Below are 15,239 nucleotides of genomic sequence, written 5' to 3' on the forward strand. Positions count from 1 at the left end.
CCATCACGTGTGCACCTGCAGAATGCTCTCACCGCCTCCGGTATCTAATCGCCGCGTTTCTGATAAGGAAAAATTATCAGCAAAAAAGATCGAGATTCCACGGCGGGTCGGCGCAACATTTTTCGACCAATTCCGCATTGATTTGGGACGAGGCTGTGACTTGGAAGGACTACAGAATACAGCTATACTTAAAATGGCCCCCAAACCACCCCCGGGCACCTCTGCCAGAGCATGGGACGGAGTGACGCCCGCCCTGTCGGAATGGGTGCTGGATGCCGTTGCTTCTATGGGCTTCACCCGCATGACCCCCGTTCAGGCTTCTGCGATTCCCTTGTTCATGGCGCATAAAGATGTCGTTGTTGAAGCAGTCACAGGAAGTGGAAAGACCTTGTCTTTCTTGATTCCAGTTGTCGAGAAGCTTTTGCGCCTGGAAGAACCACTCAAGAAACACCATGTCGGAGCCATCATCATCTCTCCAACCAGGTTGGTCATACCGTTGAAAAGGTCGCGGTCACAGTACTGACAGTTGCGCTTAAGAGAACTCGCATCGCAGATTTACAACGTTCTGACATCGTTGCTCGCCTTCCATCCTCCATCCGCCTCCACTCTCAAACCCTCCGATGAAGACGATGATGCGCCTCGTCAGAAATTCCCCTCCTCGACCCTCAAAGTTGTCCCGCAGCTCCTTCTCGGCGGTTCGACCACTCCGGCTGAGGATTTGAGTACCTTCTTGAAGCGGTCTCCCAATCTGTTGGTATCTACACCAGGACGACTGTTGGAGTTGCTCTCTTCACCCCATGTCCACTGCCCCCAGTCGTCTTTCGAAATGCTTGTCATGGATGAAGCGGACAGGCTTCTGGATCTTGGATTCAAGGATACACTACAGAACATCTTGCGCCGTCTACCCAAGCAACGGCGCACGGGGTTGTTCAGTGCCAGTGTCAGTGAGGCTGTTGATCAGATTGTTCGGGTTGGTCTGCGCAACCCCGTCAAAGTCATGGTCAAGGTAAAGGGCACTTCAGGTGTTCAGGATAAACGCACACCCGCTAGGTCCGTACCCTTGTTCCTCCATCATTGAAGCATCCTGTAACTGACAGCCATACTAGCTTGCAAATGACGTACCTCACAGCTCCCCCAACTCACAAATTCCCTGCCATCAAACACATTCTCTACTCACTCGAGCCCGCTCCTCAAAAGACCATCATGTTCGTCTCAACATGCTCGGGTGTCGACTACCTCTCCGCAATCCTTCCTTCAATCATCGGCGATGACTTCCAACTGATCCCGCTGCATGGCAAACACCAAGCAAACGTCCGCGAAAAGAACTTCAACCGCTTCGTCAACTCCCACACCCCCGCCATTCTCCTCACCACCGACGTTGCTTCCCGTGGACTAGACATCCCCTCAGTCGACGTCGTAATACAGATTGACCCCCCTTCAGACCCAAAGACCTTCATCCACAGATGTGGCCGTGCCGGACGTGCAGGCCGCAAAGGTCTGAGTGTGGTCCTTCTCCACCCCGGCCGAGAGGAAGACTACGTCTCGTTCCTCGAAGTCCGCAAGACCCCCGTCGCACCGTATCCTCACACTCTTACCATAACCGACGCAGACGCCGCCGCAGCTACCGAAACGGCACGTAAAGCCGTCCTTGCAGACCGCGCACTACACGACAGGGGCCAGAAGGCCTTCGTCAGCTGGTTCCGAAGCTACAGCAAGCACCAGGCTAGCAGCATATTTCGCGTCGCAGACCTCGATTGGGAAGGACTAGGCAATGCATGGGGTCTCCTGAAGCTTCCCAAGATGCCCGAGTTGAGAAACTTCCAAGGTGACCGGACGCTCGGCGTGAACTTAGACTGGGAGAACTACGCATACAAGGACAAACAGCGCGAGAAGCGCCGGAAGGAACAAGTGCAGGAGAATGCCGAGAACGGTGTCGCGGACGATCAAGCTGCTGGCAAGAAGCGCTCCAGCGAGAGCGTCGCGTGGAGCAGGAATCTCGACAACCGGAATAAAAAGCTGAAGCGTCGGGAGGCCAAGCAAGCACGTCAGCAGAAGGACAAATGGGAGAAGATGACGGAGGAAGAGCGACAAAAGGTGCTCGAGACGGAGAAGATGCTTGAGCAGATCCGGGTGAAGAACGAAGAGGAACGACTGCTTAGGCGTGCAGCCAAAGATAAGGAATCTAAGGCTGCTGGTGGGGATGATGATGATGAGTTCAAGGGGTTTGACTGATTGATATGTCTGATTGGATTGGCATGTAGTATATATATTATATCTTATCTAGTTGTCTCTGATACCACGTCCGTATCTTTAGATTCTTTCAAATGCAAAGTGTCATTAGAGCATCATTCTTCTCATGACCCGTTTTCATTTATGATAATTTACTGCTACTTGAATGGGGATTCAGTTGAGCTGATACATTGAAAAAATAGACAATGTAACTAAGAACATAAATGCAACCTTGTTGCTTTCAGCCGCTAAGATGCTAATGATACAAAAAGTAATGCAAAATTCAAATACACAAGTGCCTATGCATTGTAAGACCACCAGAAAACGTGGCAGAATAAAAACTCCTTCGTACACTTAATTTTGAGACCGCTCATTGAACAATGCCCATGACAAGACATTCAAGTTGAAGAAGAGTAGTAAATGACACTACTTTGGAAGAAAAAGACCGCGGCTGCTCGAGTTGCAGTTGGCCAGTAATACGCACATCCCGTGACAACTGTCTCTGGGATGGCTCGTGGTCGGTAACAATCGTTTATCAAAGTCAAGTTTTGGACAGCTTATGCCGAAGACAAAGCGTACTCATCATGTAAGGCTGAGAGCAGATTATTGCTTCAGCCTGCGTCCACAGAATGCGATTTATGCTTGTGCAGCTTCGGACGCGCCAGTTTCTAATTCGCGCTTGAAAGCGTCGAGACCAGGTGTCCAGATGTTGGTATAGGCATAGTCGACTGTTGAGGGGTCCCAGATCTCATTCACAAGATCAATCACCTCGGGACTGAAACCTTGCTCTTCATATGTTATCGGCTGAGGCCACACAAGGTCGTTGAGATCTCCAGATGGGCAATTCTCATAGAGCCACTGAGCCTCACGAGCAAATTCATCGTCCCCGAAATCTTCGGTAGTCTGCTGCTCGGGCTCAGGCGCGGATGCGGGTGCCGTTTGAGAAGTGGATGGTGTCGGTGTAATTGCCGGTGCTATGACAGGCGCAGAGACTGTGTCAGGCGTAGCAGTCATAGGACTCGAATATCTGCTTGCAGTACGAAGCCCACTAGGAGTTTTGGGCTTGTATTTCTCAGCTTGTGAGCGAGCTCTGGCGAGGGCCTCTTCGTCAATTTTCGCAGGAGTTGACGGGGCAGGAGCCGCTTGACGTGGGGTCTGGCGGGACTCTGTAGATGGCACACTGAAGAGAAATGCTGGTTAGCCGATCTTTGCTCTGGAGAACAAGGAACAAATGTGTAGTACCTTTCGGAGATACTAGCCTGAGTGACAGTCGCTGAGCTAGGTGCAGGAATAGGTGCGGAGGCAGAGACATTCGCTGAGGCAGAGGCCCCGCTGGAATCGGAATCGTCTGAAAAGGCGTCGTAATCTAATTGGAAAGTCCCTTGAACATTTGGGACGAAGCCAGGACGGCGGCTTGAAGACTCGTCAGCGGCATGGGGAGCGGGGGTTGGGGAGTCCGGGGTAGCAATTTCAGAATCATTACCCATTCCGATGAAGTGTCTTCCACGGTATGGGTCGGTTGCACGAGCACGCAGTCGGAGTTTGGATGGTGTATCTTCTGGGCTCGCATCGAAGCGGACTTTCTTCGATGAATGCCGCTCTGAGCGCAAGGCGCCGCGGACAGCTGTTCTGGTTAAACGGCCGAATTTGTTTGGCTCGGTTCGTGGCAGCGGGGGTTCTTGCTCGTCTTCGCTTTCAGAACTATAGCAGAAATAATCTAAATCCAGCCCATAACTGCACCCCGGAGGATTGGGAATCACGTCAGGCGACGGAGAGCGCTTCCGCTTCTTTTGCTTCTGTTCTTCTGTCTCGCGCCCCCGAGAATCTTCGCCTTCCGCGGCTACATCCTTCTTGGCGTCCGACGTGGCTGATTCTTGCGGTGTTGTTGCTTCTGCTGATAGCTTGGCAACGGGGCGAGACTCTAACGGAGCAGAAGAGGAAGTCGCTGAATCCTTCTTAGGGATGTCCCCAAGGTAGAGGGATCTATCAAAGGGTTGCGCAAAGAGAGACCAAGACTTGCGGCGGCGCTTTTGAGGTGGCTCCTCGCTGGATCGGCGGCTGTTCTGGGCTTGGCTCTGAGAAATACTTGAGGACTGAGTGGGTTGCGTCCGACTAATACGCTCGGAAGATGGTTCGGGGGGCGCTAAAGTCTCATCAATCATATGACTGAACCTGGATCGAAAGATAACATACCTTGCACTTGAGTAGGTTCAGGGGTCCTCCTGAAAGAGGGAAGGATCCTTGTGAAAGTGCGAGGTACTGAGTTGAGCAGACCACGGATGTTCCAACCACTCTGGCGCTCCGGGGTGGCCGGCGGCTGGGGCGTAGAAGACTGTTCCTGTAAGCTTTGCGACTGCTCTTGACCTTGACTGGTTTCGTGAGCGTCATCTAGCGAGAAATCAAAAGTGGTACGTGGCAGCTCAGAGCACGGGGGCGCAGAAGACTCTGCTGCCTGACGGCGTCGATCAGCTTCTTGCTGAGCCAGCAATTGAGAAACGCGAAGCGAGGTGGAGTGGATACGGCCATCTTTTTCGGCTGCCCGTCTCCGCAGTCTCTCAGAATACGGAGTAATGTTCGCCGTCAACGAGCGCGGCCTGGTTGCGGGTCGATACGGCGTGCTGCCGGGGGGACCAAGGTTCCGCCGCTTGTTTGCGGCAGGCGTTTGTGGGCCTGGAGCTTCTTCGTCGCTCGATTCTGTCCGGGCACGCTTCCGAGTCACTGGCGGTTTTGTTAGCCTCTTCGTATTTTGTGCCCGTTGTGCCCGGATTCCCCGGGGAGGCACCGCGTTGAGAGCAACAGCCCTTGAGCCGGGGCCGGGACTACTCTGTGGTTCTTCCTGCAGCGGCGACATCACTTGAACCTCACGGCGTCGCCTTCGCAGGATGTAGTCCCGAACCCCAATCCGACGGGTCGGGGGCCCACGGTTGGACGCGGGATCCCCCACCAACTCAACCGACGCCGCCGGCCCTTCCACGAGCTGCCCTGTGATGGGATGGAAGTAGCCTGTGGAAGGGACCTGTTGGGCCCAGCCCAGAATCCACTCTTGTCGAGAAGCCCGAAGGCTTCGGCGAGTGACGTGGGCGGGCTCAACAGGCTCTCCGAACGACGCGGTCGTCGACTCCATCAGAGTGGCAGCCGCTTCATTGGACGAGCAAGGCGCGAGATCATCCAAGGACAACCTAGCAAAGGACGCAATCAGTGCGCCCACCCGCTCGTCCTCGACGACTACCACTCCTCCGGAGCCCGCAGCGGAAGCCGATGAGACAGTGTTGAACTGCTCAGAGGATGTCACGATGGCGACTCCCCTTGGCTCCGCCACGGTTGGTTCCGCAGGTGGCTCAACGGTGCGCTCTTCCGCGGCAGGAGTCGGGAGTGAGACTCTCTCTGTGGTTGTCGATGTCTCAACGTTGGTGGCGCCCGACTCCTGCGCGGGACGCGGTGCCAGGGCTGCCTCGGTCCCATCCTCCGACGTCCAGGAAGGCGTCTTCGACCTCTCAGAGAGAGGCGAGCCGACACTACTTAGCTCGTCGATGAAGGATTTGAGACACGAGGCAGCCCCGATACCCCGGGGATCCGGACCATCAAAACAATCGATTTCCTGGGATTCCTTGGGGGGTTGGGAGACCATAAAAGGGTGAGAAACGTGGGGTAGGGACTCACGATCAGGGTTTTCGTTTTCAGATGATGCGGGTGTTGGGTCGACAGTTTCTGGGACCTCCCTGGGGGTATTCTTTTCTGCTGTCGTATTATCCGTGGCGAAATCCTCCTCTGTGTGGGTGATTTGCGCATCTTCGTCGGAAACGGGTTGGTCGGTTTTGCGTGTCGACTGGCGCGTCGTGCGCTTGGTTGTAGTAGCTTTTCGTGTCTGAGCCTTGGCCGTGGATTTCTTGGTAGCGGTAGTGGTAGTAGTCTTTTTAGGTGCGCGCTGAGACTTTGAACGGGTTGGGGGTTGCTCTGACGTTGCAGATTCCTGCTGCGCAGCGTTCTTTGCAGACCTGGTTCGGCGGGGGGCATTTTCGTCGAGTGACACGAAGCCACCGGGCGAAGCTTGCTGTGAACGAGTGCGCATATTGACTGTGATGAAAGTAAAAGCAGGAGATGTTCAATGCAGGCTGGTATCAAAAAAATCCGGCACCCTATAACAAAGCCACCAACAAACTGAGTGACTTAGAAGGGCGAGATATGAGGAGAGGACAGCAGGAACGTAATGTAGGAAACCTTTACAAAGAGGTGAGGACAAATTGACACAAGGAGGCTCGGCTAGCCTATAGGTTGCCGTAATCTTAAGGCAAGCTCGGCACCTTGATCAGAAGGTATGAGAAGAGAGATCGTCACGCTTAAACGCGACTTGAGATCTTGAAGAAGCGCGGAACAAAGGGACGTTGAAGAGGATAGTTAAATCTAACTTGTAAGGCAAGTTAGTACCTGCGAGATAAGATGATCCGGTGGAATGAAGAATCGTGTAAATGAAGGATCAAAGCAACGTAAATCGGCAGCGCAAGTGCGATATCGACGACGTTACGGAAGGATGGGGATTGTGAAGGGGAAGAAAATGAGAGGGGGAAGAGGCAGGTTAATAAACACAGTACTCACTCGTTGACAAACACAACACTGGCTTACAGTGAATGTTACCTTGTGTTTATGGGTAGTGTTGGTTCCGACGCGTCAAGCCAGCGCCGGGGGGCAGTCGACGACATTCACTTTACCTCGCCGAGCAAGGTTGTGGTATCGGTAGATGAAGTTTGGGGGAACTTTTGCGCGGGAATTTTGCGACTCGGGGGGTGACGTCTCGGCAGAACTCCAGGCGGTGGGACTTTTGCCCAATGGCTGTCGTTGCCGCCCTTGGCCAACTTCAAGGCTTGTACTTAGTACTTTGTAGGAACACCCTGCTACTCTAAGACTACTAGTACAATATGAAAGAAGTAAGACAGATGATAGACGAGTAAAGTACATCTGATGAGGCACATCGTGTTACGGCACGAAAGGTTACAAACTATATACAGGAGACATTTTCACAGCAGATCACGCAGATAGAAGTAGAATACCCACGGGTTCTTTGTCATACAGACTATGAAATAGGAAGAACCCTTGATCGAGACATAAGGTTACACGCTGAGATTGAGCTTAGGCAGAGAAAATACAAAGAAAAGAAAATATGTAGAATACAAGCGCCAAAATAGCTAATTTACATGGAGATCTCACCCTTCCAAGCAGCTTCCGAGAGACCCAGCTTCTCCATCAGATTCTGCCACCGGGGACCACCTCTTTCCTTCCTCCGCAAGTAACGAAGCAACTTCTGTCTCTTGTGAACAAGTAGACGCAAGTTGCGCTTGTTGTGTCGGTCCTTTTTCGTCGTCTGGAGATGTCTAGACAAGTTCATGATCTTTGCAGTGAGAATGGCAACCTGTACTTCCGGAGATCCAGTATCCGGACCAACGCGGGGAGTTTTCTCAAGATGAACAGTCGCAGAGTCATGCGATACGCCAGATGGCTTGGGCGGCAATACGCTGTCGGTCTTATGCCGGCCAAAGGTCTCAATGCATTTCTGGATGTGAAGCCGCATGTGGTCCTTTGTGTTTCCGTTGGCGACACTGACAATACGACGGATGGCTTCCTGTGCATTCCGATGTTCTTGAAGATGCTTCTCAGCCGCTTCTTTCTCGAGCTGAGGATCAGCAGTGTCGCGGTCCGGGTTCCGAATCGGTGATGTCAGGTTCTTCGAGTACTCCATCGCCTCATTGAGACCATCCGGTGTGACGAAGTAATTGAGGTCTGTGTCCTGCAAAGTCGCTTGGGTCTTTCTGAGTTCCTGGATAAAGGGTGTAGGTTCGCTTTGGACGGGGTCTCCGACAGACCCTTCGCGCTCTTTGGTGAGGGCTTTCTGGCGAGAGATGTTGGCGGCCTTGCGTTGGCGAGATTGCGCCATAAGGAAAGGGTCATGGCGTCTGCGCTCTCGAGACTCTGTAGACCCAGCTCTTACGGAGGTTTTCGCCGGGTTGAGCGACAATGCTGCAAAGGGGAGCTGCACGGAGGAAGGGCCTGGGATAACGACAACCCGGTGAGTTACTCGGCGCGAATCAGGAGGGGGGAGCAACAAGATAGTATTCACCTGTGAGGGCCCTTAATGAAGGCTGGAGTAGAATGCGGGGAGGCATTCTCACGAATTGAAGAGGGAGTGACCGCAATGATTGACAAATGACACTTCCGAGCGCCTTCGTATCAAAGGCCGCGGACTCAGATTGGAAGTCTCCAAAATCTCGAGGCCCCCGAATTGCGCTAGTCCGCATCGGGAGCTTGGGCTGCACGTGACTATCCGGGCGGATCGGAGGCTCTTCCAAGGTAACCCTAGCCCTAAAATTCACAAAGGGCAAGCGAAATTCATCGACCATCTCAAGCGCGGAGCCAAAAGTTCAGCTTCGCGTTCGTCTCCCCGTCACCACCACCACGACAAGTGCCAGACGATTGATATACTCAAATCGATCTTTGCAATATCAATCGCCCACCATGGCCCCCTCTCAGCTCCCCCCGATCTTCAACCCCACCTCCCAGGACATTGAGATGCTCCTCGCAGCTCAGTGCCACCTCGGGTCCAAGAACCTCCAGTCTCACATGGAGCCTTACCTCTGGAAGACTCGCCCCGACGGTGTCAATGTCATCAACATTGGCAAGACCTGGTATGTTGATCAGGCGATATATTGCGCGCAACTCATTTAGGATCGCTGCCTAACACCGCGCGAAATTATAGGGAGAAGATCCTCCTCGCTGCCCGTATCATCGCCGCCATCGACAACCCGGCCGACATCTGTGTCATCTCCGCTCGTCCCTACGGCCAGCGTGCTGTCCTGAAGTTCGCCTCCCACACCGGTGCTACCGCCATTGCTGGTCGTTTCACCCCCGGTAACTTCACCAACTACATCACCCGCTCTTTCAAGGAGCCCCGCCTGATCATCGTCACCGACCCTCGCACCGACGCCCAGGCCATCAAGGAGGCCAGCTACGTCAACATCCCCGTCATTGCCCTTTGCGACACTGACTCCCCCACCGACTTCGTTGACGTTGCTATCCCCACCAACAACAAGGGTCGCCACGCCATCGGTCTCGTCTGGTGGCTCCTTGCCCGTGAGGTCCTCCGCCTCCGTGGTACCCTCGCTTCCCGTGAGGTTGACTGGGACGTCGTTGTCGACCTGTACTTCTACCGTGACCCCGAGGCTGAGGAGAACAAGGAGGTCGTCGAGGAGAAGGTTGCCAGCGCTGAGGAGGTCGGTGCTGGTGCCATCGAGTCCGGCTTCGCTGGTGAGAACTGGGATGTTGCCGGTGCCGGTGCCGGTGTTCCTGGCACTGCTTTCGCTGCTGCTAGCGCTGCTGCTGGTGCTGCCAGCTGGGAGGCCGAGGGTGGCGACTGGGCTGCCAGCTCTGCCGCTCCTGCTGGTGAGAGCTGGGCTGAGGCCCAGCCCACCGAGGCTAAGTGGTAAACATCTGGACTTGGCAACAAGGATTGACGAAACAATGGCGATTGATTGAGGGTGACGAGGACCCCTTGATCATCAAGGAACGACTTTTACGCGATTCCTTGCAATGAAAGAAAACAAAATCCCTTGTCGTGTCTATCCTAGTCTCAGTTCAGGTATTCCAAAAAGACAAAGAAGAAAAAACGAGGAAAAGAATCAACGGGAGCTTCACTACTTCAAAACATCATTTTCCTACTTCTTCTTTCGTGGTATGCTACAGCGAAGTCTCCTTCTGCAGTCCGTTTTCACGTTCCGCTTATGGTGCATCGGGGAGGAATTGCATTGTCAATGATTGACTGGCGCTTATGAGGGAAAGATATCCAGTTGTTCTCTTGCCTCAGTGAGCTTCTGGGGGAAAGCCCTGTGCTGTCAATTTCACAAGGTGGACTTAATCGTTACCTTGGTTTCTCCCTGTATGTTTATCATAGCCGTAATCGAAAAGTGATGCTAGCTACCATTATTCTCCATATATAAGTGTGGTCTCTAGTAGTAGTCGACAGTAGACGTAGGTCATAAAGAACAAAGTAGACGCCCATGATCATATTAGTGGTGCTAGTGCCGTTACGTATCACTCGGAAGTTTTTGGCAGCCATCATCAGGCATGATGCACCATTAATATATAGCCAACAAATTATAATGAACATATCGCATATCTAAATGACTTCCATTGTTAGCTGGAATGAGGGTATCACATTTACTAAAGAATAACACAAGCTCCAGCAGTCTGGCCCCCAGCCGCCGTGGTCGTCATTCCAGCAAGCCGAGCAATATCTTCAAACGTCTCTGGTAAGAGTTCCTCAGTGACAGCAGAGCACTCCGCATACCGATCACATCGAAGTTCCTGCGCAATCCGATACGACTTTATATAATATCAGTTAGCTCTAAGCCTGCGTGTGCCACAGATAGACTTTCCATGGTCATAGAAATGGTCTACTCACCTCTTGAGGATATATGATACCATCACCTTCCACCCTCAGGTCTCTCTTGAACCCAATCAACATAATGGGAATGCGTTCGCCATATCCATTCTGGAAGTATCTGGTGATATCATTTCGCCACTATGGCATGGAAGTCAGTATTCACAGCCGCCACAACGGAGGAACATGTCCTACATTTCGAAGATTGTTCAAGGTATCTCTGTTCGAAATATCAAATGCCAGAAGTATAACGTCGGGTTGCAAGGTAGACCAATGTTGGTTGGGACTCGCGGTGTCATATACTTCAAGCGTGAATGACCTTTTGGAGAAACGGATATCGTAGATAAATGGCTGGTCACTGTCTCGTAGGAGGGTTTCTCGATCAAGATTCCCTTGACTGTGTCCCTGACCTTGGTATCTACGAAGATTGGATATCAAGCTCCTAGTTGGTTGTTAATGAATAACACTAGTTATGTGATACGGAATATGTCATATAAGGCAATACGTGCTTAAGAGCTGTTGCACTTACGATAGGAATGTCGTTTTTCCACATCCTGGGTCTCCGAGGAGCAGAATGGTCACTATCTGTTCATCTTGCGCAAGGTGGTTTCCCGCCATTGGACGCGGATTTCTGGTACTGTCTGGCCTTTATATCTGACCAAGTGATATATATTGGCGTTTTTCTAGACACATTTAAAGTATGTCATGGGCTTAATGGCATAAAAGCAGGGTTCGATGTTCGATGCACTACTGCACCGACTAGCTGCTGCAATGTTCACGATAACGTGCGGATATAAAGCGGAACCAGACCGCAACCTGGAGCTCCAGCCTTTCCAATTGGGATCCCCCTGACCTTCTCCTGAAAGAGGATGTCTTAAATGAAATGTGAAATTATTAATATTCTTATACAACTGACGGATACTTCAAATATTAACTGGTGACAACTGCCATGTTACCACGTAATACAAATTATACCTGATGAATTTTGCCACGACCACCCAGGTCACAATACCATACGCTTCCATTACCCAATCACCACCAATAGTACTATCAGAAGTCTAAATTTTTGCCGCAAAAATCTCCCCTCCGCGGCAACCCAGCAGCGTGGGAGACACACAACGTGCTCATAGGGATGCGAAGGTTCCAAGGAAGCCTTTGTTCTTTCTTGAGTCGTACATCTGCACAGCGCACACCCTCAACAAGACGAACCTTCCAGTCCCTGTCCCGCTCGCACGCCCAAGTTGATTCCCAACCTACAAGTACCATGTCCGGGAACACAGCGGAGGGCCAACAAGTCCCTACCCACGAAACCGACTATTCAACATGGACTACGTCGAGACTTGTTGCCCGAATCACTGAACTAGAACGCCAGTTACATTCCCGCACAGCAGAGTACGCTACATCCCCTGCGAAGCAGCCCGAGGACGCGGCCAAAGACGCTGCCAAGAGTGCACCGAGTGATGGGAAAGTGAACCAGAAGGAGCCTTCATCTCCTGCGGTGGGAGCGGAGAAGAAGAAGCAGGTGAAGCCGCCAAAGCCGCCGAAACCGCGCCGGGAAATTGATCCGTCGAGATACAATACACGGTTCATCGCGTTGAAGTTCGCCTACCTTGGACAGCGGTACAATGGGCTTGAGCATGCAAACGGGAATGCCACGCCGCTACCTACGATCGAGGAGGAGATGTACAAGGCTCTACGGAAGACGCGGTTGATTTTCCCGACGGATACAACCGGTGATGAATTCGTGGAGAGCTATGCGCCGAGAGAGACGAAGCCGTATTATATCAATTGGGATGGATGTGAATATTCCAAGGCTGGGCGTACGGACCGAGGAGTCAGTGCCTTCGGGCAAGTGATTGGCATTAGAGTGCGGAGTGCACGGCCGAAGCGCGACGAGGTTGTGCAGTCGGATGAAAACGCCGATACCACCATGCAGAATACGGACGAGGCTAATGCTTCGGTCGACGATGGCTGGGACGACATCAAAGATGAGCTACCCTACGTGAGCATGTTGAACAAGGTGCTTCCTGAGGATATTCGTGTATTGGCATGGTGCCCGCGTCCTCCTGAGGGGTTCGATGCCCGCTTTTCTTGCGGGGAACGCCATTACAAGTATTTCTTCACGCAGCCAGCCTTTTCTCCTACGCCGGGCGCTTCGGGCTTTGTGCCGCGAGATGGAACAGGCAAGCCTCCGAAGCTGAGAGAGGGTTGGTTAGACATTGAAGCGATGCGCAAAGCTGCGAAGTATTTCGAAGGGACACACGACTTCCGGAACTTCTGTAAATTGGACGTGACGAAACAAATCGAGTCTTTCTACCGAGACATCTTCCGTGCCGACATTGAGCTTCTCGATGCTCGCACCAATCCACTGGGCTATGTGACTCAGCCGGAATTCCAGGCTAGACCGGCCTCAGGTGCGGATGAAAGCGCAGAGTCTTCAGCGGCACCTCTGCCAACAGCAGCGCAGGTATATGTCTTCCATCTGGAGGGTTCTGCTTTCCTGTGGCATCAGGTCCGACATATGGTCAATGTCCTTTTCCTCGTCGGTCAGGGGCTCGAGGAACCATCCATTGTACAGGATCTCCTTGACGTGACCAAGAACCCGCGAAAACCAACCTACGAGATGGCTTCTGATGCCCCCCTGGTGCTTTGGGACTGCATCTACCCCGATAAGAAGAGCGGCAGCCGTGCTGATAGCTTGGATTGGGTTTATGCGGGCGACGTTCGGCAGATCAAGTCTCACCTCGGTAAGGGAGGTGGAAAGTTTGGTCTTGGAGGGATTGTAGAGGAGCTCTGGTCCGTTTGGAGGCAGCGCAAGATGGAGGAAATCCTTGCTGGCGCATTACTGGACTTGGCCGTTAGTCAGGGCGACAAGAGGCTCACTATTGGTGATGGAGTCGAGCCAATCTGGGAGAGAAAGAACCGGGGTAAGAAAATCTTCGTTGGGTCGAATGAAGCCAGAACCGGCGGGTACTATGTCCCAGTCATGCAGAAGAGAAAGACAGAGCTCGTGGAAGTCCAGAACGCGAGGTGGCTGGCGGCAAAGCAGCGCAAGATGGAGAATGGCGCAAAGGCCACCAAGATGGAATAGTAGACAGAAGACCGTATATACTTCTTGAATATATGTGCATGATGGTCCCCATTGAGCACGAAGTTATTGATTCCTCTCAGACGTGAAGCTGGGCTCCATCACGACTTTGAATCATACAAACAGCTCCGTGAACCCCTCCAAACCTCCTCTAGGATTTGCCGATTTGGTAACAGTTTCTGGCTCATATTAGAAACCCGAGACGACAGGTCCGATGGGTAAGTGCTTAGTTAGGTAGGTACTCACAGGAAACACCACAACCACTTCGCTTTCACCTTCAACAATTACTGCAAGATAGAATCGAACCTCGAAGCCCTTGAAAGCTTCGTGTATCACGATATCCTGAATCTGCGTAGTGGGTATGAACCTCGTCGAAGCCTTTGACAGGTAGGTCTGAGAGGAGGTAGACGTCTGAATACCGAGACCGCGTATAACCAGGAGCGACTCTTCTGTGTTGGGGCGAAGTGCAGTCAGTATCAAGCCAGACCCTTTGCTGGAGGCAGCTCAGACGAACCTGTGTAACCCTTCCTGAAAACACCGTAGAAAACCACTGCGCTGGCCAACACTACCACGACAGAGCTGTACGCATCCGCGATGCGACAGACGGATATCCCCAGTGAACTCGACCAAATTGTTGTCCAACGTATCCATGAACCATCTTCCATAAAAACCGCACGGCGGAATTTCGCAGCATCAAGGAGGAGCACACAAAGAAAGGTCACTGCGCGCAACAGAACTTGGAGGTAGAAAAGGGCCTTTGCGGGCGTGCTTGTGCGCCTGGAGGCATTGGAAACTGTGAATGATACGGTCGTCGGGGACGGACGCCGTAATATAAGGCGACTCGGCATTTAGGGCGATATTGAGGTTCAGTTCTCGAGAGACGGTCACATTTATATGCGCTAATTGAGAGACACGCTGAAGTTCTTAACCCGTGAGGCCATAATGTCTGTCATGTAGCTTCGGCACTCTCTCCGCGGAATATCGGCGTTCTTCAGTCTAGTCCCCTTACGGCTTAGGTGTCTCACCCCCATCGTCGGGCCTCTGCGATACGGCGTCACGTGTTTATTGTTGCATCTCCTAAGCTTAGACGCTTGTCCTACGCATTGCCCAACTTCGTTGCCTTATCAGTGGCCGTTGTTACGTTCCGGGACCAGGCTCCCAGAGGTGAGCTTTGGTGACAAAAGCCGAAGTCCCACGGTCGGCCCTCGAGAGAAGTGAAACATGAGAATCTTGGTATAGATGAGCAGGGGTTACAGTCCATGGGTCAAAAACAGGTTAGTCTCTCTCTGCTTCAGAGATGTCTTTGATGAGGAAGAGTGGGGTTTTAAGGGGTAGCAACAACAATAAACTGTGCTCAGCAGAACAGTGACAGCTGGCTCACAAAAAGACTACAAGACTCTTGCTCTTGGTTTTCATCTGCTCCTTAACAAGTTACAGACTACGGCTGACATGAACATACAACCTAGTTAACTGACTTCCAGTTATTACAGTCAGCTT

General features: G+C 52.3%; 7 protein-coding genes across 7 annotated transcripts; 3 read left to right on the plus strand and 4 right to left on the minus strand.

The window, feature by feature from the left end:
* Positions 1-108: 108 nt before the first annotated feature.
* On the plus strand, positions 109-2,422 carry spb4 (ATP-dependent RNA helicase SPB4). Its single transcript, XM_026775394.1, has 3 exons — positions 109-483; positions 538-1,050; positions 1,107-2,422. The coding sequence occupies exons 1-3, from the start codon at positions 194-196 to the stop codon at positions 2,230-2,232; spliced, it is 1,929 nt and encodes a 642-aa protein (XP_026626968.1). The 5' UTR covers positions 109-193; the 3' UTR covers positions 2,233-2,422.
* Positions 2,423-2,865: 443 nt separating this feature from the next.
* BDQ94DRAFT_159249 (uncharacterized protein) lies at positions 2,866-6,298 on the minus strand (the record flags this gene model as incomplete). The annotated part of the gene is made up of 3 exons (XM_026769052.1): positions 2,866-3,409; positions 3,472-4,372; positions 4,423-6,298. The coding sequence occupies 3 exons, from the start codon at positions 6,296-6,298 to the stop codon at positions 2,866-2,868; spliced, it is 3,321 nt and encodes a 1,106-aa protein (XP_026626969.1).
* An 834-nt stretch (positions 6,299-7,132) lies between these two features.
* BDQ94DRAFT_142963 (mitochondrial 37S ribosomal protein uS15m) lies at positions 7,133-8,436 on the minus strand. Its single transcript, XM_026766126.1, has 2 exons — positions 8,339-8,436; positions 7,133-8,268 (listed from the first exon to the last, which is right to left on the minus strand). Exons 1-2 carry the CDS (start codon positions 8,382-8,384, stop codon positions 7,415-7,417), a joined length of 900 nt encoding a protein of 299 aa, XP_026626970.1. The 5' UTR covers positions 8,385-8,436; the 3' UTR covers positions 7,133-7,414.
* Positions 8,437-8,632: 196 nt separating this feature from the next.
* rps0 (40S ribosomal protein uS2) lies at positions 8,633-10,206 on the plus strand. The gene is made up of 2 exons (XM_026766127.1): positions 8,633-8,903; positions 8,975-10,206. Exons 1-2 carry the CDS (start codon positions 8,734-8,736, stop codon positions 9,699-9,701), a joined length of 897 nt encoding a protein of 298 aa, XP_026626971.1. The 5' UTR covers positions 8,633-8,733; the 3' UTR covers positions 9,702-10,206.
* Positions 10,207-11,580, minus strand: BDQ94DRAFT_142965 (putative Rho-like small GTPase). The gene is made up of 4 exons (XM_026766128.1): positions 11,184-11,580; positions 10,850-11,096; positions 10,676-10,795; positions 10,207-10,596 (listed from the first exon to the last, which is right to left on the minus strand). Exons 1-4 carry the CDS (start codon positions 11,270-11,272, stop codon positions 10,435-10,437), a joined length of 618 nt encoding a protein of 205 aa, XP_026626972.1. The 5' UTR covers positions 11,273-11,580; the 3' UTR covers positions 10,207-10,434.
* A 206-nt stretch (positions 11,581-11,786) lies between these two features.
* Positions 11,787-13,745, plus strand: BDQ94DRAFT_159251 (pseudouridine synthase DEG1; the record flags this gene model as incomplete). The annotated part of the gene is made up of 1 exon (XM_026769053.1): positions 11,787-13,745. One exon carries the CDS (start codon positions 11,787-11,789, stop codon positions 13,743-13,745), a length of 1,959 nt encoding a protein of 652 aa, XP_026626973.1.
* Positions 13,746-13,794: 49 nt separating this feature from the next.
* BDQ94DRAFT_27857 (PIG-H family GPI synthesis protein) lies at positions 13,795-14,672 on the minus strand. The gene is made up of 3 exons (XM_026775395.1): positions 14,257-14,672; positions 13,989-14,191; positions 13,795-13,921 (listed from the first exon to the last, which is right to left on the minus strand). The coding sequence occupies exons 1-3, from the start codon at positions 14,588-14,590 to the stop codon at positions 13,844-13,846; spliced, it is 615 nt and encodes a 204-aa protein (XP_026626974.1). The 5' UTR covers positions 14,591-14,672; the 3' UTR covers positions 13,795-13,843.
* Positions 14,673-15,239: the final 567 nt, after the last annotated feature.

This window comes from Aspergillus welwitschiae (assembly GCF_003344945.1).
Source record: "Aspergillus welwitschiae strain CBS 139.54b unplaced genomic scaffold BDQ94scaffold_14, whole genome shotgun sequence".
Classification (NCBI taxonomy): domain Eukaryota; kingdom Fungi; phylum Ascomycota; class Eurotiomycetes; order Eurotiales; family Aspergillaceae; genus Aspergillus; species Aspergillus welwitschiae.

Coding starts and splice junctions, on each gene's coding strand:
- spb4 (XM_026775394.1), top strand. CDS start 194: ATGGCCCCCAAACCACCCCCGGGCACCTCTGCCAGAGCATGGGACGGA. Junction 484..537: donor ATCATCATCTCTCCAACCAG/GTTGGTCATACC, acceptor GTTGCGCTTAAG/AGAACTCGCATCGCAGATTT. Junction 1,051..1,106: donor GATAAACGCACACCCGCTAG/GTCCGTACCCTT, acceptor CAGCCATACTAG/CTTGCAAATGACGTACCTCA.
- rps0 (XM_026766127.1), top strand. CDS start 8,734: ATGGCCCCCTCTCAGCTCCCCCCGATCTTCAACCCCACCTCCCAGGAC. Junction 8,904..8,974: donor ATCAACATTGGCAAGACCTG/GTATGTTGATCA, acceptor GCGAAATTATAG/GGAGAAGATCCTCCTCGCTG.
- BDQ94DRAFT_142965 (XM_026766128.1), bottom strand. CDS start 11,272: ATGGCGGGAAACCACCTTGCGCAAGATGAACAGATAGTGACCATTCTG. Junction 11,097..11,183: donor GGAAAAACGACATTCCTATC/GTAAGTGCAACA, acceptor ACAACCAACTAG/GAGCTTGATATCCAATCTTC. Junction 10,597..10,675: donor GTATCATATATCCTCAAGAG/GTGAGTAGACCA, acceptor TATTATATAAAG/TCGTATCGGATTGCGCAGGA.
- BDQ94DRAFT_27857 (XM_026775395.1), bottom strand. CDS start 14,590: ATGCCGAGTCGCCTTATATTACGGCGTCCGTCCCCGACGACCGTATCA. Junction 14,192..14,256: donor TTTCAGGAAGGGTTACACAG/GTTCGTCTGAGC, acceptor GCCCCAACACAG/AAGAGTCGCTCCTGGTTATA. Junction 13,922..13,988: donor AAGTGGTTGTGGTGTTTCCT/GTGAGTACCTAC, acceptor AATATGAGCCAG/AAACTGTTACCAAATCGGCA.
- BDQ94DRAFT_142963 (XM_026766126.1), bottom strand. CDS start 8,384: ATGCCTCCCCGCATTCTACTCCAGCCTTCATTAAGGGCCCTCACAG. Junction 8,269..8,338: donor TTCATTAAGGGCCCTCACAG/GTGAATACTATC, acceptor TCGTTATCCCAG/GCCCTTCCTCCGTGCAGCTC.